Consider the following 23,445-nt stretch of genomic DNA (forward strand, 5'->3'; position numbering starts at 1 on the left):
GAGATTTCGAATGGAGATTGTGACTTTGACGGTTGCGGTGATTGTGCAAATGATAAGAGGGAGAGGGCAAGATCTTGTGCAAATTTTTCGATTTTTCGATTGGTGGGAGTTCAAAGTTTTCAAATCGTGATATCGTGATATGGATGGATGAGGTTGTGTGGTTTGGTTTGATTTGAGGCTGGGTTCGGTTCACAGTCATTATATCATGTCTCAAAGTGCTAGTTGTATCTTATTATCTACAATATTCTATTATATTATATCATTCTTTTTATTCCTCAATATGTTCTTTCTCTTAGGGTTAGGACCTTCTCTAAATTCCCATTTTATCTGCCATTCCTCTTCCATCCTTTACTTGATGCAGACATCTTTTCCTCCTTTATTTGCACCCACCCATCTTTTTCTCCTGTATTTGCACCCACCCATCTTTTCTTCGATATGTTGCCAATATCCCCATTTCACATAAACCTGGTGATTTCGGTAAATTTACCTAGCTCTTTTGTTTTTTTGGAGGTTTTTTTTTTGTGCATGCAATTGATAGTTTTTTACTGTTTTGTGCGCCTGGTGTCTTCCAATTAACTTTGTCTCTAGCAATTATATTTTATAATTTTCCGTTTGTTTTGCGCTATTCATGATAGCAGCTGGCTATTGATGTTACTAGTTTGGTTCCATGTGTTTTAAGCTTCAGGAGAAAAGTGAAACTCATGGAGTTTTCTTGCTGCTAAGTGCAAATTGCGAATGAGTGATGCTTCAATAAAGCCGTAGCCCCACTTTATATAATTTTACCTGTTTTGTTGTTAATTCAGAACCTTTTCTTTTTGTTAGATACTCGATTTAATATGATAAATTACATGCATAACTACTAAGAGGAATTATTTAGATAAATCATCAATGAATTTTTTGAAAATTAAGTATGAAGTTAATAAAACAAAATGTACACCAAATAAACGTACCTGAAAGTCTTAGCCGACTTATTTACTTTGTTACTACTGGAAGGAGAAAAAATGGGAGCAGCATTAATTTTTCAAATTCCTAACAATAGAAATTGTAATAAGCTTTAGTATGGATGAACTGTAACAGGATTTTAGGAGAAAAACAACAAAATACCAACCATACTGAAACTTAATTGCTAGAAAAAACTAGAAGAAAGAAAATGAGCAGTGCTATTATTCAAAAACATAGTGAAGAGGAAACAACGGACTTGAAGTGCACTTTTTAGGCTCTTATGCTCTAGGAGCAAAGCACATGCTTTGCAACTCCAGAGCACGCTCTTGCTCCAAACAAGGCTTTTTGATAATCGTTTCTCCCGTTGCAATGATGATGCTGATTTTCTCTGGAAGATTGAACATTGCTAAAGGAATATCCTTTTTGAAGTTAATATTACCTTTTCATAATTCTCATGTTTATTCTGATTAGTGAAGCTTGTTTACTTTCTTAGGTTGATGGCGATGGAAGGCTGATTCCTGCCACAGATGATGAGCTCATTGAGGTTAAGCATTTTGTCGAGGAAGATGGTAAACTAGTTTACACTCAATCTGTCAACAACCTGAACTTTGTATCTCAAGTGAAAAAGATGATGACACAAGTTTATTTATGTCACATATCAGTTTTCTTTATTTGATATCTACATGCGCTTATCAACTTATATAGCTGATCATGTGATCAAAGTGCCTGATTTCTGTTTATATTTTAATATCTTATGTGTGCATATCACATTATCTGTGCTTTTTCAAAATCTGTGGCATGTGTTTGTCCAAAATAAAAGGGCGCAAACGGTGCATGAAACTCTCGCTAGTTGTGGGTTTGTGGGTCTACTGACATGCATGCCTTACCTCAATATTTAAAGAGGTTTTTTGGCTCAAACCTATGACCTCGAGATCACGATTGGGACATCTTAATCACTTTTCTAGTCTGATCCTATATTTTTATCTCATAATTGTTAACCCTAAATCTCTTGAATTCAGAACCTTTTTGATGCAACCTAAGTTTCTAAATATTTTATAGAGAACATTTATGAAATCAATTAGAGAACTTCCTTTCAGTAAAGCATAAACATCCACATATAAAACTAAAAGTAGAAACAAGTTCTAGAAACAGCTTACAAAATCCGTAAACATAAATAAATGACAACAAAACTACCCTCAGAACAACCAACAAGCAGTAAACTCACATGTAAAGCTCGAAATATAAAGGATAGGTGATCAAAGGATAGATCTAACCCGGAATCCACCATTGAAACGATATGGTACAAGCCACACTCCTCCGGCAAATACCAACCAAAACGTGGCAGTAGACACCACCAAGTTCACAAGAGAAGAATGATACAGATGGGGTGGGAACTGTGGATAGAGAAGAAGATGTAGAAGACCGAGACGAAGTAATAAAGGGGAAGGGGAGAGGAGGCTAGCTCGCAACATAGAAAAACCTGCATGTTTGTATGCAAATTCTTCACCAAAAACTGTCCAAAACAAGTGGGAAAACAACCCCTATTTATAGGGAAGAAAAGGGGAAAGAGCAATAAATGTGGGTAGGTAAAACACCACATATCCAACCAATCAAAACTCATTAAAACTAAAGCAAATAGGGTGCCAAGGGGGAAAAATGAAGCATAAACATAGCATAAAAGGGGGGGGGGGAACCGAGGCAACAACACAGCTTCGAAGGAGGGGGAAACCGAAACACCAAGGGGGGAAAATTGAAGCATCCATATAGCAACCAAGGGACAGTTGCCGAGGGGGAAAAACGAGGTCAAAAGAGAAGGAAAGGGAGATACAAACCTAAGAGCACCAAACTAGCATGTTCATCGGTTGTCTTCCATCATAGGGTAACCAAAATAAAAATTACAATACATAATCAACCAAATTATAAAAGAGTACATAAATATTTGACTAATCACTTTGCCAGCCCAAACTTTTTAATTCAGGCAGAAATTTTATCAGTCACAAATCCATTTGGAAGATTTATTTACTTTGTCTCCTTTTTTTGTGTTGCTCAGTAACCGTAGACAATACGAAGTTGCAATCTTACCTGAAAACAAGCAAGCGCTATTTCATGCCTTCTATTTAACTTATGCTTTAAAAAATACATCTTTGTGGAAAGCTGTAGAATTTAAGTTATATTTTGTTTAACTTTATTTTCTTTGAGGAAACTTTTTTTTTTTCAAGGAAAAAAGATGTGTTGTGTGTTGGAATTTAATTGGTAATCGAACCGAGGTAAGATTAGAGGAACACTGTCTACAATGATGGAGGACATTTTACTTGGATGTACATCCTCAACTCATCAAAGTGTGACGCAACGGTAATTGTGGCTATGCATTCTACACGTTTTAAAAATGATTTTCACAATCCATGGTACCTGAATGCACTTTTTAACTGAGAAGTTTTTGTTATAGCACAAAATAGCCAGTGTCATTTGTCAACTGTGAATGCTCAATTCATTCATGTTAGGTTACTTTATTTGGGAGAATTCAGTTCTGAACATTTTTTGAGGTTTTATTAAGCGTTTTCTGTTTCATTTCATTATCTGATGACTAATTAGGTATAATTTCAGGGACCAGGCAATCTGAAAATGAGGTTGATACCAAAAAAGTTATGTTTAAGGTATGTTGATTACTTCACTTGTATGGCATGTTGTTTCTTTAATTTCAAGCCTACAGAATGCAATTTATTCTTGGACGAATTTTAAAAAGAAGCATGTCTAATGCATCATTAAGCAAAATACGCATGATTATTAAATAATTTAAAAAGGAGCAAAAATGCCAAATTATTTGACGTTTTCTATAGAAAATGCTAAATTATTTGGAGTTTTCTAGAAAATGCCAAAACTCCAAATAATTTGGCATTTTGCTTTAATTTGGGAAGAGAGAGAGCCTAGGGGAGAGAAAGGGACATAAAGAGGGATGGTGGGATGGGAAGAGAGAGAGACGAGGTGAGGGAAGAGAGAGAGAGAGGATAATACAAGTTAATTTATTAATTTTTTAGATAACTTTATAACTTAATTTAATTAAAACTTAATAACTTAATTTAACTGTAATTTATAACTGATGAATTATTATTTATAATTGAATCTAACTATAAATTAAAATTAGTAACTTTATAACTTAATTTAACTTTATAACTTATAACTTATAAATTATAATGTATAAATTAATATAATTATAAATTAAAATTAATAACTTTATAACTTAATTTAATTAAAATTTGCAACATAAAATTATAATTATATTAAGTTATAAAGATATTAATTTTAATTAAATTAAGTTATAAACTTTAATTAAATTAAGTTATACAACAACAACAAGCCTTTGGCTCACTACATGGGGTTGGCTACATGAATCATTTTTCTCCATTGTGTCACGTTAACAATCAAATTCTCGTTTAAATCTAATAAAGAAAGATCATTTCTAATATTTTCTAACCAAGTCTTTTTAGGTCTACATCTACTTTTCTTAATATAAGTCAAATCTAATACTTCTACTTTCCTAACCGAGTCATCGGAAGGCCGTCGTTTTATGTGACCCAACCATCTAAGACGACTCTCTCTAATCTTATTATCCACTGGAGCTACTCCAACATTTTCACGTATATGCTCATTTTGTATCCCGTCTCTAAGGGTAAATCCACTCATCCAACTGAGTATCCCGATCTTTTCAGCAATGCAATCAATAAAAAGGGGAAGAAAACAGAACAAAAGAAAAAACTTATTCTCATTATGTTCAGTTACCTTGCTTCGTTAATCTCCCACAATCCTTCAAAACTCCAATCCAGCCCTCCGCCTCTTCTTTGCATGAAATACCTGTAACTATAAGCCAACTATCTCATACTGTTTTGACTCAAGCCCGTCTTCTTCCAATTTAGCAAATCCTGACGCAATTCAGTCGAACACCTTCAATCGGCCACCCTCCCGCTCCAACCTACCTTTACGCGCATGACGACCCACGCTCGAACCGATTCCACTGAACCTGCTCTATCTGTGCTGATCGAACTCGATCGAAAGGCCAGACCCGCCTCCCGTTGGTGTGAAGCCTCCTCTTGCCTGGACATCAGTCCCGAAATTGCTTTTGCCTTTGTCAATCAGACTGGTCTCCAAGCCTCACTTGCAGGAATAGTTTGTTTGTGAATCCCTTCACGCGAACGTCTCCGCCCAGAACCCCTTGCCGATCACACATCTTATGCATGCCCTTTCTTGTTCGTGTGTAAGCCGCCTAGCAAACGATGCCTATGACTTGTCGTTTGGCTGCCCAAATCGAATGCACCACACCTGCTTATGACCTCTCTCACAGGTTTAATTCTCTAATTTGTTTCATGAGTATTCCGTCACTTATAACAATTCAAATTACTTGTCTCCTACATCAAGCACTCATGACTACTCCAATCCAATTATATGGATTCATGAATTTATAGTAAAATAATTTTTTTTATTCTTGAAAACAAGTAGACATTTTTATTTCACAATATGAAGTCTCGCAACGTTGATTTTAAATCCGGCCAGGATGATTTTAAATTCAGGACCTTAAGCCATCGATTTTAGATCTGGTTTGGATGGTTTCCAATCAAAACCCTTGCATCGTTGATTTTAAATCAAGTCGAGAAGAATTAAATTGAAGACCTCGTGTCGTCGACCTTAGGTTCGGCCGAGATGGTTTTAAATTCAAGGCCTTGTGCCGGCGACCTTAGGTCCGGTCAGGAAGAAAATCGAGGCAAATGCCGTCCCAATTTATCCTGGTGGGGAGCCGACGTCGGGAGGTTGCCGAAATTGCCCGAGAAACTACCAACGTTCAGTAATTATTGGAGAGCGATTATTGACTAATTAAATTCCTAATTTAATTAACTTAATATTTTAATTAATTAAAACATAACTTAATTAAAAGTATACAAATAATTTGAAATTTAAAACATTAACCTAATTAACTAAATCATTTAATTAAAACATAATTAAATAAAAAAACACAAGTCTGATTTAAATTTAAAAGAATCAAAACATAAAACTTTAATTAACTAATTGAACAATTAGTTAATCACTTTAAAATAAATTTAAAATTTAACCCTTACTCAACCAATTTAAAAATCTCAAACAATTTAATTAGAGTAACACTTCATTCATTAATAAAACAAAATTTAAAACAATTTACTTTAAAATTTGATTAATTAAAATTAAAATTTAATTAATTAACTAACTAATTTAAAATGTACCAACCAATTTAAAATTCACTCAACCAATTTAAAATAAATCCAATCAATCAACCAATTAATCGACTAATTTAAAATTCAAATAATCAATTTTAAAAATTCATTTAACTAATTTTGAACTCTAAACTAATTAACTTAAATTTAGAATCTAATTAAATTAAGTTAAAACTTGAAATCAACCAGCCAACTAAATTAAAATCCAATCAACCAATTAAATTAAAATACTAAATGAAATAAAAAGCATAAAATCAACAATGTTCATACTAACAAAATCAACAACTCAAATAACTCTCTTAAAATAAATCAACTAAAACAAACTCTCAACAACAAACATAACTTTCAACAAACACAACTCTCAACTCTGCTTTCCAAACCCTGTAGAAACAACTCTCAAATTCTCCGACTCACAAACACTTTTCTCTCCAAAATCCTGTACAAAACTCTCCACAACACACTGCAAGCTCTCCATAGTCTTTCATGTATGAGCTACTGTAACATGCAAATAAAATTTATTAGCATCGAAATTAAAATTAATATCAAAATAAATGTTAAAGTAGGAAAAATAACAAATGCTATACTAAGCTACAAATAGAAAGTAGAACAAATTGAAAGTAGAATAAGTTAATGGTAAAGTAACTACTAGTACAGTCTACGAAACTGAAAAGAAAAAAGAGCAAACTACAGTAGCAGATTTTGAAGTTAAGTTCATGAAATGAAATAAAATACTTGTATTCGTTGGTTCATTATGAATCTGCAGCTACTTGAGATTTTGAATCCTCTTTCATGCCACTTAAATTTTCCAGCATCCAAGAAGAACCTTTTAAGTAAAACCATATGGTCCAATATAAACCATTTTAGCTCTTTTTCACAGAATCAACGAAAATTATGCAAACTGAAACCATGGAAATACTTCTAGAAGTCCTCTTTCCTCTTCTGCCTCTCCGTTTTTACTAACCCCTTCTAGTTTATGGATGTCATGTGGGAAAATGGTCAAAAAAAGAATAATTTTTTATTTTTCAAATTGATGTCCTTAACAGATGGATGTAGATGGTCCGTCGTTTGGCCAGCCAAATATATCCGATACCCTTGCTAAAAACCAATCTACTGAAGCTTGCTCAGAAATTAGAAAGAATGCAGTAAATGAAGCTGCTGAAGGATCTTTCTCTAAAAAATTTTCAAGTTTGAAGCCTGACTTTTCTCTGCTAGAGGGAGAGATCTGTCTGGATAATTTCTCAATCAGAGAGCTTCAAGAGGCTTTCAGAGCCACCTTTGGGCGTTATACTTCTGTTAAGGATAAATTGTGGCTTAAGCGACGTATTGCAATGGGCTTAACAAACTCTTGCAATATTCCATCTGCAAATTTCATTATCAAGGACAACAAAATAGTTCTCTGTAATGTGCAAGAAGAGACAACAAGCAGAACACAGCGCAACATGTCTTATCCTGGGTATATAATGATGAACAATTCCACTGATCCGCTAAATGAGACTTTGCAGAGAACCTTGAATGATACAAGCAGCGGAATTGTGGAACAGAAAGCATCATTTACTAAGGCACTTGATAAATCACTCGAAAAATGCAATGTGGAGAATTTGAATACTCAAATGGAGCAATGTGGGGCCAAAAGGATTAGAAGACCTACAAAACGTTACATAGAAGAGCACACAGAAGTTGAGGTCATGGCGTATAGTGGAAGGGTAGCTTCTTTGGGTAAAACTGCAATGCATGATCAACATTGCCTTAAATCGAAGGTTAGGACACCTTGTTTGGTTGATACCAGCCAAGACTTGCTTGGAGGATATGATGCACGGATACCATCTGTTCTTAGGGTGAGAAGACGACCACCTAGGAAGAATTTTTTGACGTTAGTGGTATGCATTGTCATCAGTTTACTTTCACTCTATTTAAACGGAATTACTTATTTTATAAATACAGCATCATCTTATCATTTGTTTGTCAAGGCTTTTTACATGGTACAAAATCAACTATTTTGTGCATGCATTTTTCAAACAACTTTGGCAAGAGTGTTGTACGTTCTCAGAACCTCTTCTACCTGTTATACCCTTTGTGTGCTCATTATTCTCTTTGTTGTAATTTTTTTACTGGACTTTTCCATGCTTTGATCATGATAACAGATATTCTTATATGCTCGTTAGCATGCTTTTGATTTGATTAAAGTATAAAAAACGTCAATGTTAACATTCTTAGTTTCACCAGAATTACATTCTGCTGTTATTTTTATATTGTAAATGTATGAGATAAGTATATATGCCAGCTCCTCAGAACTTCAAATATTTTTATGACTTAGTCACATGCATCTCTTGCTATAAAAGCATTTTTCTTCTATTTTGTTTGTTAATGATTATGTTCATTTTTGGTGAAGCATTACTCGATGAAAATCTAGAGGTCTAACATCAAGAAAGAAGAGAGAATGAGAAGTAAAATGCAGGCAACTTTTACGGTTATTAAAGTCCTATTGTCGACAATGCAAACTCCCCAAAAGTATATTTGCAGTACAACATCTTTTGTTAAGTCGTAAATTATCACGGAATCAAGGTTTGAAATCACTTAAACGAATATTTAGGCATTTTCTATTTGTGGGCGAGGCGTAAGCCTCAAAATTAAATCATTAAGTTAATAAAAAATATTAAATAATAACTAATGTAGTAACATTAAAGTAAGATATCAAAGTAAGATCATAACAATTAAAAGTAAGATCATGAAAATAAGTCACACTATTCTCAGTTTAACACAAACAAATAGTTGGAGTTATTAAGATCATAATTTATGAATTCAAAAGTCTCTCATACTCATTATTTATAGTCTTTATTAGAATTATCATTTTATTATTTACTTTCTCTCATCCTTTTTCCTATGTTGTGTCAACATCCTCCTAGTCCTTATCTTTAATCTCAGCCATCTTCCTTTTCCGTAATCAATAAAAATTAATTAGAAAATTAATTAAATTTTAAAATAATGATTATATTGATGATTAGAATTCTATTAAAATAAATTCTATTATTAGACATTGATGTAAGCAAACTAGAAAGAAAAGCCAAGTTGGAGAACACAAGGACACTAAAACCAAACTCGATTCACTTTAACTTGCAAACATCCAAACAAACTTCTAGATAAACGAAAAGTCAAATCAAACGAAACAAAATTATAATATAAAAATGCTATCCTCAGAACAACCGACAAGCGGTTTCCTCACATGCAACAAGAGTAGGAAAATATATGAAAATAGTGCTTAGGCTTGCAAACCGAGAGTCCACCATTGCAAAAGGGTCCAACGTCCTACCAAACTCCTCTAGCAAATGTCTCCAAAAATCAGCCAACAAACAACTTCCAAGAGCTCAAGAAGGATATAGGTGGAGTGGAACTTGCATAGAGAAGAAGAGATTAGAAGCCAAGATGAAATAGAGAGGAGGAAAGGGGGTGGAACAAGCTCTCAAGCTTTTCCAAGAGAAGAAACCCTAAGGTTTTTAGTAGAGACTTTGCTCAAATATTCAACAACCTTTTTTTATTTCAAAACATCTCCAATTTATAAGCAAAAGAAAGAAGCCAAACAACCATTCCACCTCCAACCAAAACCAATCAGGTTTGGGGAAATGAAATGCCAAAAGACACCACAACAGCCCCCAAATTCTTCACAGAAAACAGGAAGAAAGGCCACGGGAAACCCAGCCAGCAAGCTACGGGAAAGCAGCCAGAGAGGGACCCAAGGAGCCAACACAGGAAATGGGACAGAGGGGTCACGGGAAAGCAGCCAGGGAGAAGAAATGAAAAGACAACCAGCCCACAACATTTACTGACAAGGAAGAAACCAAAGAGACACATGAATAGGAAGAGACAAGCTCCACTCTACATACCTTTATGATTTTATGAGCTAGGAAGTGCAATTACTCCTCCAAATAATGAGCTGAACTTCAGCTCAAGCATTAATGAGCTAGCACCAAGTAGAACCCTACTTTTTAAGCTCAAAACCAAGCAGCCAAAGACCAACCTGATAGCAGCCAAGGCCCCAAACCGAGAACAGCAAGCAGCCCAAGGACAAGAAAGAACCAAATGCAAGCACAAACCCAAGACTTGCCATGCCCAAACACTTCCCACCATGATTATTGGATGCTTTCCATCATTGGATAGCTTAAAAAAACATTAAACATAACTAATATTGTTTAAATTACATCAAAATAAAATAAACTAAAATATAAATGCATCAGACATCTACAGAAGGATGTACCTTGGTGTATGATTTTTGCTGATGTTATTCTTCTTGTTGATAAGACTAGAGAGGGAGTTGAAGAAAAATCTGAATTATGGAGGTCAATCTTAGATTCTAAAGATTTTTGTTTGAGTAGATCTAAAATCGAATACATGGAGCATAATTTTAGTAGTAATAAATGTAGTGGTGGGATTGTGATATTGGATGATCAAGTCATTAAAAAGAGTGCACGTTTTAGATATATCTGGTTTATTATTCAAAACGATGGTGAAATAGATGAGGATATTATTAGTAGAATTCAAGTTGGATGGTTGAAGTGGAGGAATGCATCGGGCCTATTGTGTGATAGAAAAATACCTCTCAAACTTGAGGGAAAATTTTATAAGATGGTGCTGAGACTTGCAATGCTTTATGGCGTAAAATGTTGGCCGTTAAAAAGAAGCATAAAATTAATTGTTGTAGAGATGAGAATGCTTAGGTGGATGAGCATATTTGTATTTAGAGGTAGAATGTGAAACGAGTATATATGTGATAAGGTTGGAGTAGCTCCAGTGATAGATAAAATTAGAGAGAGTTGCTATAGATGGTTTGTTCACATAAAGCATTGGCCTTCCGATGATCCGATAGGAGAATAGATGTATTAGATCCGACCTATGTTAAGAAAGATAGATGTCGATATAAAAAGATTTGGTTTGAAAGTATTAGAAATGTTCTATTTTTATTAGATTTAAATGAGAATTTGACTTTTAATAAGACATAATGGAAAAAAAAGAATTCATGTAGCTGACCTAATATAGTATGATAAATGTTTGTTGTTGTTGTAAAGTTTATATGAACCTTTTTTGTTAATTTCTTGTTGTCTTGTATTGGTATTGTTCCTTCCTCCATCAAACATGTCTACATTTGAGATCCCTCCTTGCAATTGTGTTGGTGCTATTTTATTTTCATCCTCCATTAATCATTTATCATTTGATAACTTACCATTACAAACTAATGGACCATTATCATTCAAAACTATACTCTTCAAATCTCTATCTTTTAATCTCTTATTGTATATGATGCAAACTAAAGAGTTCATCCTTAAGGTAGTTGTTGACAACAACAACAACATCAAGCTTTTATCCCACTACGTGGGGTCGGCTACATGAATCCCCTATTAAAAGTCAAATTCTCGCTTAAATCTAATAAAGAAAGGTCATTCCTAATATTTTCTAACCAAGTCTTTTTAGGTCTACCCCTACCTTTCTTAACACAAATCAAATCTAATACCTCTTCTCTCCTAAGCGGGTCATCGGAAGGCCGCCTTTTTATGTGATCAAACCATCTAAGGAGACTCTCTCTAATCTTATCTTCTACTGGAGCTACTCCAACCTTTTCACATATATGCTCATTTCGTATCCTATCTCTAAGGGTAAAGCCACTCATCCACCTGAGCATCCTCATCTCTGCCACACTTAACTTAGTATTATGCTTCTCTTTTAATGGCCAACATTCGGCACCATAAAGCATTGCAGGCCTCACTACCATCTTATAGAATTTCACCTTAAGGTAGTTGTTGACGAATTAAAAAAAAAAAAAAACTTTAGGAAGCAAGAGTTAAACGAGTAGAGCTGATGCTCCATGAAACAATCCATTTGACATAATATAGTTATGCGATCAAACAAACTGAAAAAAAGGTGCATCTCTTTGGGAAGCAATCGACATATTGTCGATCTGGCCCCACCTTGCCAAATGAAGTCTCTTTTCATCTCAATAACTACCTTCAATAATTCAATCAATAAAAGGGATATAAAACTGAATAAAGACACAGATACTTACGTTCTGTTTCTTGAATTTACCAAATCCTGTTCAATCCCTCAACTCGTTGACTATAGTCCCATCTGTGAGCCCATTTCCCTTCCCAGTTCACTACTATTGTTCTTCCCCACACAAGTAATGTTTTATATATGCACAAGTCTCTATTCCTACTCTTCTTGTACTGATCGAGCTTGCTCGTGCCCTTGTCTGGCACGCTCAAATCCCTACACTGTCGCCTCTAATCAGTCTGCACGACCCGACCACTCCGACAAGTTGCCGCTTCCGTCTGCCTCTTCCGTTAGCAGGCAAACCAAAGAGACACATGAATAGGAAGAGACAAGCTCCACTCTACACACCTTTATGATTTTATGAGCTAGGAAGTGCAATTACTCCTCCAAATAATGAGCTGAACTTCAGCTCAAGCATTAATGAGCTAGCACCAAGTAGAACCCTACTTTTTAAGCTCAAACCAAGCAGCCAAAGACCAACCCGATAGCAGCCAAGGCCACAAACCCAAGACTTGCCATGCCCAAACACTTCCTACCATGATTATTGGATGCTTTTCATCATTGGATAGCTTAAAAATAGTTATGAGTGTAGGAGGACACGGAGTGATTCCATGGAAAACCCAAGACTTGCGTCTCCTATACGCGAACACCATACCTTCACATCAATTCCGGCTCTTGCATGCAAGAGCCACAAACAACACATGGAATCACTCCGTGTCCTCCTACACTCAGAACAAGTCACGCGACCCAAGCCTCATTGGCTTTTAATTTCCTCAAGTGGATACCCAAATGCACATTCAGCCTATGCCGACTAAATAATTGCAACCTATTTATTTTACTTTCCATGATAAACATATATGCCTTCTTTTAAACGACAATCATGACTCATGAGTAATTTTTCTCAGAGGTTACAAATTACTTAAAGAGAACAAATGCCTTGCCTAATTTATTTTATGATAGTTTATATATATATATATATATATATATTTAAATTATTAATTCATTTAGTAATTTATTAATTAATTGAACTCTTATATAATTACTTAAATTAATTAATCAGATTTAAAATTCATTTAATTAATTGATCAACAAGTATAAAGCTTTTTAAAATGAAATAAAATGCATAATAAAAATATTCGCACTGATCTACCATAAAGTACAAGTTATATTGAAATCACACTCCTAAATCTATGCCTCAAAGAAAAGAAGAAAAACATCTCCAATGCTCCTGCAAGCTCTCTAACTGTCATGTGCAGGCTCCAAAACAACACGAGTTTCTGGAACAAGAAAATGTAATTCATTAGCATCGAAATTTAATTAATATCAAAATAAATGTTAAACCAGGAAAAAGAAAAAGTGCTACGCTAAGCTACAGAAAAAAAGTAGAATATGGTGGCGAAAGTAGAACATGCTACCGGTAAAATAACCACTAGTAGAGTTTACAACATTGAGAAGAGAAAAGAAAAATTATTGTAGCAAAAAATATTAGTGTCACACAACAACAATTACTAGCTAGTAAGTGTCGAGCTAGTAAACAACTGAAACTACAGTCTAATGTCAAGCTAACAAACAACTGTTGTTCACTCAAACAAATATATAAAATTAACGGACATCTTAATCTAAAAGATCAGGTTGGAAGATCCAATTTTAGACAACTTACAAAGGGAAGCTGTAAGACCTACCTAAACAATTTAATTCACGGGTAGCCTTGTTGTAAAACTAGGTTATAAGACTCATCTTTGGACAACTCATAAGTAAACCCGTAAGTCCCACTCCAAATTAAACTTACAGACTACTTCTAAAGGAGTCATTAGATCTCTCAACCAAATTCAAAATTAATAGACAACTTAGCCTATATGGCTAGGTTGTAAGACCTACTAATGAACTACTTCTAATCAAAGCTATAAGATCCGCCTTACAGGCTACTTTTAATGAAAGCCGTAAATCTCGACCCAAATTCAAAGACTCGGGCTACTTCCATGAGAAGCCGTAAGACTCGCTTCAATTCAAAATTATGGGGTAACTTCTAAATAAAGTCATAAATTTCAAATCAAACAAACTACTGGGTATTCTAATAGATGTAAATTCCAAAAGTCCAATAAAACTAAAACCCACATCTAACCACCTCAGTATATTCAAGATTCCTGAGAGGAGACAACCCATGACTATTACTCAGATTCCTTGGACACTACGGTCAATGATTGTTAGTGTTGGTAGACTCAAACCTAAGGTATACTCAGAAAGACGGAACCATGAGATCTTGATCGGGTTTACCTTCATTTTTTCTATAATTGAGACTAGAACATCTAAAAATTATTTATCCTTAATCGAGAGTTCTCTATTACGTGTTAAGAGGGGTAATTTACTATAAGTGATTGCGCTCATGGGAAGTAAAGACCCAGATCTAATTAAACCCTGATACTACCCTCAGAAAAAATCTGATTAATTATAATCTGAATTAAGGGGAATGGTATCATATGTCTGCAAAGCGGGATTCGTGCTGACGCACCGTTTTTCTTGAGCTAACAGTAGTCAAACAATTTCTCCTTGGTATGAATTTGGTAGCAACGTTAGGTGCCATTGCATGATGTGGTTGGGATTCGAGCTGTTTGTGGTTCTCATTTCTGTTTGTTTTACATTGTGTTGAGAAATAATAAAATTGGATTAATTTTATATGTTAAATTTATAAATTAAAAGTTTTAAATTATCTCACAAAATTTATATTCTTTCACATCCTACAAATTTCATAGAGATGCACTTGGAGACGTACTTCTCATCATGCCAAGATGGGCATAGGCCTCAAAATTGCATTGAGAATTGCTTTTAATTGTACAATTTTAAACAATTTAATTGTACAATGTTTATGTTCACTATCATACGCAACTACTTTCATGGAAAAAATTTAAGAAGTGAATGAGAGAAATCACTTATAGCTATATTAAATTGAGTGAACTTCTAAACTCACTTGGATGATTATAATGGAGAAATTTCTCATCTGTACTGTAGAATGAAAAAATACCTTGAAGATTAAATGATGAATTTTATAAAATTGCTGGTGGGTTACTATATATGTGGATCACTTATGGGCAATGAAATTCACCTAGACTGGTTACAATTCGAAAATATGTGAATGTTAAGATGGATGCCAGGTAAAAATTGGAAGGATGGTCTGAGAATTAATTATTTAAGAGAGATAGTAGAAGCAATACATTGAAGATAAAGAGGTGAAAAATAGGGGTCTGTTTGGGCATGTACAATAATGGCCAAAAAAATGCACCAATAAGATAGATAGAATTGAAGTGGAAAGATTATGATTGAAAAATGGGTAGCCAAATATAACATAAAGTAGTGCAAAAAGATTTTCACAAGATATTGTTAACATCTCATGTTGTACTCAATAAGAATGAACAAAGGATGATTCATAAACCCAACTCCAAATAGTTGCACCATAGAAACATAGCCCATTTAGTAAAAAAAATGGGTTCGTTTGCGTTGTAAATACGAGTGTTTGGTGGATTTCCTGCGTAGATTTGTCCATTTTCCGGAAAAAATCCTCAAAATTGATTTCAAACAATGCAACATCCATCATCAAACTTTGGACATGTGCGATCAAAATGCTTTCATACTTATATTTTTTATAAACTTATATGGTAAGTTAAAATTATAGGCATGTATAATTCAAAATACAAAAAGAACTATTAAAAATTCAAAGAAAAACTCATTTTATGGTTTGCTCAGTGTAACACAAATTTTTTGCACTCTCGATGACCACTTTGAGATTCTCCTCACGTGGAGATGCCTTAGAGGTGGAGCTAAATCAAATTAGATCCATCTCAATTCTTGGGTTCTTGGTTTCTAGCTTCAAATCAGGACATGTTTGTATAAAAATTGAATTTGAGAAAGTTATTCGACTAAGCCAAAATTAATCATACTTGACTGGTGTTATAGTCTATCTCAGAACATGCACCATCTTGATATCCATGTTACAAAGGACACTTTAAATTATTTTTCTTTAGTTTTGATGAAGAGTTGTTACCTTTTTTTTGGGAGCACCTTTGTTTAACTAGAATCTTATAAATTTGATTGATTATATTAAGAATTATGCTTCCTTTGAAGAACTTGCTTGAGCCACACTCAATCCTAATTTTTAATGAAAAAAGATGGTAATGATGGATAAGACATAAGGTTCTTAAAGTTCAAGTATTGACTGACTCTCTGCATCATTCTTTTTCAAGGAAAAAATTCTTCAATTTTGATTACAAGAATAAGAAATTCGAAGTCTTCTTGTTGTTGATCATGCAACACATAGTGGAATGCTTGAAGTATCCCATGATTTAAGAATATGATCAACGGGCATCACAATAGATGTAACTTTTTCCCCCTTGCTTCAGCTATATTTGATATCTTCCTAGTCAGGAGCCATTTGTCTTAGCCTAATTTCAACATTGCAATTCTCATTATGAGGGAGGCTCCAATAAAGAAAATAATGAATGAGAAAATACTTTCATGATGAACCCCTTCCCCATGCAATTATCAAGAAATCTTGTTGCTATAAGAAATAAATTTTCTATGATTCAAGTCAAAGAAAGTCGTACTGCTCTATAAATATCATCTGTATTTGGTGCTACATTAACCATGCATGCCTCTTTTGATAAGAAAGTTCTTTACAATACCATATTGAGAAAAAGTCCAAAAAAGTTACCCGACTATTAGTAGGTGCCCAATTTAGTCTATGAGTTTCACATCGCTTCAATATAGTCCCTCGCCTATTGAAAACTGATCCAATTTAGTTCCAGGGTTGGAAATGAAAGTTAAAGATAGCACCAAAGTTGAATGTGGAGGTATTTTAGATAGTTTAGGTGCATGCGAAAATGTATTTATGTTGCTCTATTTTGTCATGTAATGAATAATAAAAAATAGAAACACGAAAGAAAGTTAAGCTACTAAATAATTATGGTGAATAATTGGTAAAAGAAATATTTGTTAGGAGTATCAAGCAAATAAGTTACTATAACACAAATTATAAGACAATTCTTATTTACCTCTTAGAAAATTTAACTGGCAATTATATAACCCCCTAAAATTTGAAAAAATAATTAAATATTTTCCTTATGTTATATTATTTTGTATTTGACATCTATTAATTAAAGTAAATTATGTATTCTAATTATTGGTATGGGTAAGCAGTTTTGGTAAATGAGTTTAACCAAATATAAATTATAAAGTTTTTACTAAAATATCCTCCTCAAATTATGAAGTAGCAGGATAGCATCGACACCTTCTATCAATTTGGACAGTTTTGTTAACCGTGGGATCAAATTGGATCTATTTATAGTTGAGAGACTAAATTGGGCAACATAAAATTATGGGATTAACACATACTAATAATTGGGAGATTATTTTGGACATTTTCTTGTACCATATTCAACTTGACTATTGATAATAAACTCACTTCTTATTCAAGCTAATTGTGTATTAACATCTTTCCTTATTTTGTTCATAGAATAATAATAAAAAGCAAAAAAATGTTTTATTAAATTAAAATTAATTTTATTTTAACTGTCTTTATCTTGCCCAGTGGCGGATAAGATTAGAGAGAGTCGTCTTAGATGGTTTGGTCTTATAAAACCTTGGCCTTCTGATGATCCGATTAGGAGAGTAGATGTATTAGATTTGACCTATGTTAAGAGAGGTAGAGGTAGACATAATAAGACTTGGTTAGAAAATATTTGAAATATCCGTTCTTTATTAGATTTGAGAAGTTGATCCTTAACAAGACACAGTGGAAACAAAAGATTCATGTATCTGACCCCACGTAGTGGGATAAAGGCTTGTTATTTTTGTTGTTGTTGTTTTCTTTGTCTTGTTCATCCTTCAAAGTCACATTAAGTCATTGATAGTATGTCATTTAAAACTTGAAGTACTTTATTTTATTTTGAGACTTTGAATTACACCTATTACTTTGAGTATAGAAGGGATCTTAGTATGTTTTTTGTTGACTTGAAAATGCTTTTAATCAAGTACATCAACAATTGAATTAGTGTGCATAAGGATAATGGTGCACTGAAGTTATGAAAAATATATATGATGGAGCTTTGGTTAGTATTAGTAGTTGTAAAGTGATCTAGGAGGTTTTAGTCACAGTAGAGTTACATAAAAAATCGACATACTTTATCACTTTTTGAATTTGTTATATGGATTCTTACAAATGATATTGAAAGTAAGGTTTAGGGATGTAATTGTGTAAAGCTGGCTCGTGAGCCGGCTTGAGCTCAACTCGATAAAGCCGTGGGTCAAGCTCGATGAGCTAATGAGCTAAGCTTGTGCTGGTCTCGATTGGACTCATTTTTTCGCAAGCCAAATTGTTTAATAATAGTAATATCAATAAATATTAAATTTCAAAGGTTTATTGTAAAGGTTTTAAAAAAATAAAAAATCATAGTTATATTCATTATTTTAATAGATTTCTTATTATTTCTATTTTAATTTTATCATTAGTTTTTATGGTTTCATTACCGCAACTCATTATATTGTCATCATCTTTTATTTTTCCTATTAAGCAAATGTGTTAGAATTTCATTAAATTATGCTTGAGCTCGAATTCAAACTCAATTAATTAGTCAAGCTCAAGCTCAAATTGAGGTGGCTTGAGCATGAGCTTAACTTTCTTACACTCTAGTGATGTTCCATAATGCATATTTTTTTTGCAAATGACAATTTTAATCAATGAGGCATCTCTTGAAAAGCTTGAAAGGTTTGAATAGAAAAGAAAATATTGATGGGTTTATTATTAAGTTGAAGAAAGCCTAAGTATATGATATGCACTTTTAGTGGGTGTAATACTAAATCTTAATAATCAATATTACTAGATAAATTGATATCAAGTGTGATAGGTTAAGTATTTTGGATTTCTAAATAAATAAGGAGGGTATGAATAGTAAGGATATAACTTTGGACTTAAAGTTGGGTGATTAAAATGACAGTATTTAGAGTATTATGTAAGAAAATACCAGGCTTAAAGGTTAATATCAGAAAAAAATGAAAGTAAGCTAATTATATTGTATTGATCAGAGTGTTGGTAAATTCAACAAAAGTTAAGTTGAGCCTGACATAAATGAGAATTTTAATTTGAATGTATGGATGGATTTGGGATTGATTATATTAGGTAGACAGTAGAATTAGGATATATGGAAGATAAGGTAGTAGGAAATAGATTTAGCTGGTTTGGATATATACAATAAATAGTAGAAAATACACCCATATAGTAGATAAATAAAATTAGTGTTAAAAGATTTGGAAGGAAAAGGGGCCAAAACAAATATGGATAGAAATTGTGCAAAAATATTTGCATAGAATAGTGTTAATAGCTCATGCAACTGGCAACATAAATGAGTGAAGAATGAGGATTTATAAAGCCAATCCTAAAAATTTTGGATAGGGCTAATGATGAAGATGAGCTAGATCTATGAAATCTAAACTTTGTTTGATGATGCAGTGCTTATCTTACTATTTTTTGCAAAACAACCGTTTCAAAATTGGGTTATTTGTGGTGCACAAAGGAAACTCCTTCCTGACACGTGCACTTTCCATAGTATTGTGACAACAAAGAATGCAATCTTGGAGCAACTCGTGTATCTCTTTTTAGTGGAGTGACTTTATTTTGCAAACATAAAAAGTACCTGTTTAATTTGATTTTTTTTAATATTTTTTTATGGTTTAATCAAGTATATAAAATTTATGGTGTATGCGACAAAAATTTTTCGTTCCTCCACAAAATTATATATTCTCTTTAGTTTTAGCTATTACTCTGTTTAGCTAAAAACATTTAAGAATTCTTTATCATATTCCTCCTGCTATAGAACTTAGTGTAAAATAGGCGTAATTCATGAGTGGATTTGAATACTTTAGTTTGAATTCAACAGCCTTTAATGCTTACAGAAATAGATTTGTTTCAAGTTGATTTCGTTGGAACCAAGAACTGGCTTTGAAAGATAAGTTGCATTAATTATTTTAGTGGCTCTCCTTGTAGACTTGTATTTGTGGTTGTGAAAATTGGATTAGACTGCCTGATGGTGAACCTTTTTCCAAACCGATTAGTTTTGATTAAAAAATCACCTCAACTGTTTCAAATGTCGGATCTGATTCAAAAATCACTGCTTGTAGCGATTCGTTAATGTAAATCCAAAATAATTCAGAGATTGGAGTAGCTAAAACTAGAAATTTGGTCAACTTTTGTTTGTTTATCAATTCTGGATTATCTATGGGCTAATCTTTCGGAGCTGTAGCTTTGACAATTAAATCCCTGCCAGCAAAGTTTGTTTGTTTCAATTTAGCTAATGATTAAAATTGCTCCTAGCGTTTTTTTTTGTTTTGATTGTACTCGTAGAACTTTGTCCACACGGAAAGAGAAAAAATGAACCCAGAAGTGTTGAATAGTGAACAGTCGCCACACCAAAAGCATGAAAAGTTTATTTCTTCCGTTGGTGCTGCATTTCATGAAAAATCTGATACTGTACATCCAGTGGAAGCTAGTGTTAAGAGGAAGCATCACCGGGCCTGGACTCTTGGTGAGGTCCTGAAGCTGGTTGAAGGAGTGTCCAGGTATGGAGCTGGAAGGTGGTCTCAAATCAGACAAGTAGCTTTTGCATCAGGTTCTCATCGAACATCCGTTGATCTCAAGGTACGCTTTTTGCTGAAGCTTAATAACCTACGTGCTTGCTTGCATGTTGAGTTATCATTTCCAGTTTACTTATAAGATGAGCTAGATTTTGGTCTATGATTTCGTATTTTCCCAAATCAAGTTGACTTTGGGAGTCATCATCTGCTTCATAGAGCAAAACCTAGTAGTTGAAATTTGTTTCTAGATCACCTTGCTTCTGCAAGTTACTACAGTTTCTGATTTTTTTTCAAAATTTTCCCCGGTAGATTGTTGTAAATTGAAGCTAGCAGTGACTTCAATTTAGTATTTATAAGAATAAAATTTAGGGTAGCGTCCTCCAAAATATTCTAGAAGTTGATGACTACTTTGTGAGGTGGATTTGTAGTTGCATTCTTCATTTCCCAGCTTTCTTTATACTATGTTGCCTGAGTCTTCTTCATCCTCAGGATAAATGGCGAAATCTGTTGAAAGCTAGCTTTGCACAAGTGCCAACTGATAAAGGGGTAAGAAACAGCAGCCTTGCTTTTCTTTATTTTCTCAAGTAAATTTATAACCCTTTTTGTTCATTGAGACAGATTCATCGCTCCCATTTGAGTAGAATGCTATATTATCATTTCCATTGAGATAAGATTGTCACCTGCGTCATTAGATGACCAATAATCTCAACTAGGAAGACACTAGAGCTCAAATAAAATCTGTCCGCCAACATGATTGGCAACTAGTTGATTCCTATCCCTCTTGAATTAGTTTATCCATTTCTTAAAAATCCTTGGTTATTTTCGACTTTTTTAGCAGGCAATCACTTGGTTAATCTTGTTAGTGCCATCGATAATTTTGAAGCTGCTTCTAATGCTCTTGTTAAACGGTCAAGAAATAGTTTAATTCCTTCTGCAACACCCAGTATAAATGAATAGAAAAGATGTTCATAAAGTTGGTCTCAAATAGATGGGATAAAAGTAATGTTGATGGTGATGAGTAATAAAAAAAGTGCAATATGCACTTCCCCAGAAAACCACTTGTGCAGCTTTTTTTATTTTTATTTTTTGGGATATTTAGGCCAATTAAAGCAGACTCACACACATATCGCATACACAAGCCTTAAATCCAAGATCTCTTAGTTGGTAGTATAAGCTCCCAACCAATAGACCAATGTAAGCTGTGTACCACTTGTAGCTCAAACCGGAATCTTGAAAACCGCTTTTTTGACAATTGCACTGTTGGAAGCAATTTGAAAAGGTTGGGGCAGCTCCCGTGGAAGGTAAGATTAGAGAGTCGCCTTAGATGATTTGGACACATAAAACGGCGGCCTTCTGAAGACCCGGTTAGAAAAATAGAGGTATTAGATTTAACTTGTGTTAAGAAAGGTAGATGTAGACTTAAAAAGACTTGGTTAAAAAATATTAGAAATTATATTTCTTTATTAGATTTAAGCGAGAATTTGACTTTTAACATAACACACTAGAGAAAAAAGATTCATGTAGTCTACCCCGCATAGTAGGACAAAGACTTGCTGTTGTTGTTGTTGCACTGTTGGAAGCAATATTATCGAGCTTTCACATGCCAATTCGGTCTTGAAGATTTTTCTGATTCTCTTGCTATTTCGGTTGCAGATTGGGAACTCCAGGAAACCAGCTTCCTTGCCGATTCCCACGCCAATATTGCTGCGGGTGAGGGAATTAGCGGACAAACGTTCAGATTCCGAAATAGAGTTTGGTTCCAGTCAGTTTGTAGGCCATGGTGGAATTGTACAGGAAAAGGAGACGGGGTTCTTGTGAATAATCGCTGTATGTACTGTAAAAAAAATAAAATTAATAATAAATAAATGAAATTAACTAGTTTATGTAGAAATATATCTGCTGATCCCGCATCATTTTGGTACATTAATGCATTTGATCTTTTGTTTCAAATTTTGACATTAATATTAATGGTTCATGCGTTTACTTGTGATTGATTGTTTGCTTTTCTTTGTTTCTAGGTTGAATTAATTAAATGTGATAAATTCCTTTTGCATTTGAAGTTTATTTGTGCTTAAAATCATACTGATCTTTATACCAATTATCAAGGTTGCGAAAATTGTAATAGACATTAAACCGGAGGAAAGATTCAGGGTTCAATGATTTGATTATGATTGAAATGGATGTAGTAATAAATAGTAAAATTATTAGTAATGTAATAAATTTATTTATTTAAATAATCAGGCAATTGAACTAGCTAGTTCAAAGGAATTGGGATTGGTTCGAGGGTTGAACCGACGGGTCTGACCAATTTGATGCACAAGCGGTTTTCAGAGTGGCCTTGATCGGTTTTGTGATTGGTTCATGTTTAACCGGTAGGCTTGCTCATTGTCCTTCCTTTCAAGCACATACCATCTTCTCTTGATGTATTAATGCATCAAAAGCCTCACTTGAGGATGCACATGAAGGCTTTCTACCTCTCAATTTGAGCTCATTAGCTGAGCAGAACCATCCAATTCGGCCAAGCCAAATATTTGACATCATTATCATTGGAGTATTTTTTTTTTAGTGCATAAATAAAAAAATTATTCTAAATAAAAATTGATAATAGCTTTGA

The 23,445-nt window shown here is 33.7% G+C and overlaps 1 protein-coding gene across 10 annotated transcripts in view; it reads left to right on the top strand.

The window, feature by feature from the left end:
• Nucleotides 1-22,821, top strand: part of LOC110110710 — a 34,183-nt gene extending 11,362 nt beyond the window's left edge. For 4 of the 10 annotated variants that reach the window (XM_028699333.1, XM_028699332.1, XM_028699331.1 and 1 more), the window contains 6 exons: nt 1,436-1,511; nt 3,535-3,596; nt 7,223-8,056; nt 20,602-20,895; nt 21,321-21,377; nt 22,485-22,821. In XM_028699333.1, the coding sequence (XP_028555166.1) occupies nt 1,436-1,511; nt 3,535-3,596; nt 7,223-8,056; nt 20,602-20,895; nt 21,321-21,377; nt 22,485-22,649 (1,488 nt within the window). In that variant the 3' untranslated portion in view covers nt 22,650-22,821. Of the gene's footprint in view, nt 1-1,435; nt 1,512-3,161; nt 3,295-3,534; nt 3,597-7,222; nt 8,057-20,601; nt 20,896-21,320; nt 21,378-22,484 lie in introns of all 10 variants that reach the window. The other 6 variants (XM_028699336.1, XM_020842306.2, XM_020842311.2 and 3 more) reach the window with 5 other exon arrangements.
• The last annotated feature ends 624 nt before the right edge of the window (nt 22,822-23,445 follow it).

This window comes from Dendrobium catenatum, unplaced genomic scaffold, assembly GCF_001605985.2.
Source record: "Dendrobium catenatum unplaced genomic scaffold, ASM160598v2 fragScaff_scaffold_1250, whole genome shotgun sequence".
NCBI classification, from domain to species: domain Eukaryota; kingdom Viridiplantae; phylum Streptophyta; class Magnoliopsida; order Asparagales; family Orchidaceae; genus Dendrobium; species Dendrobium catenatum.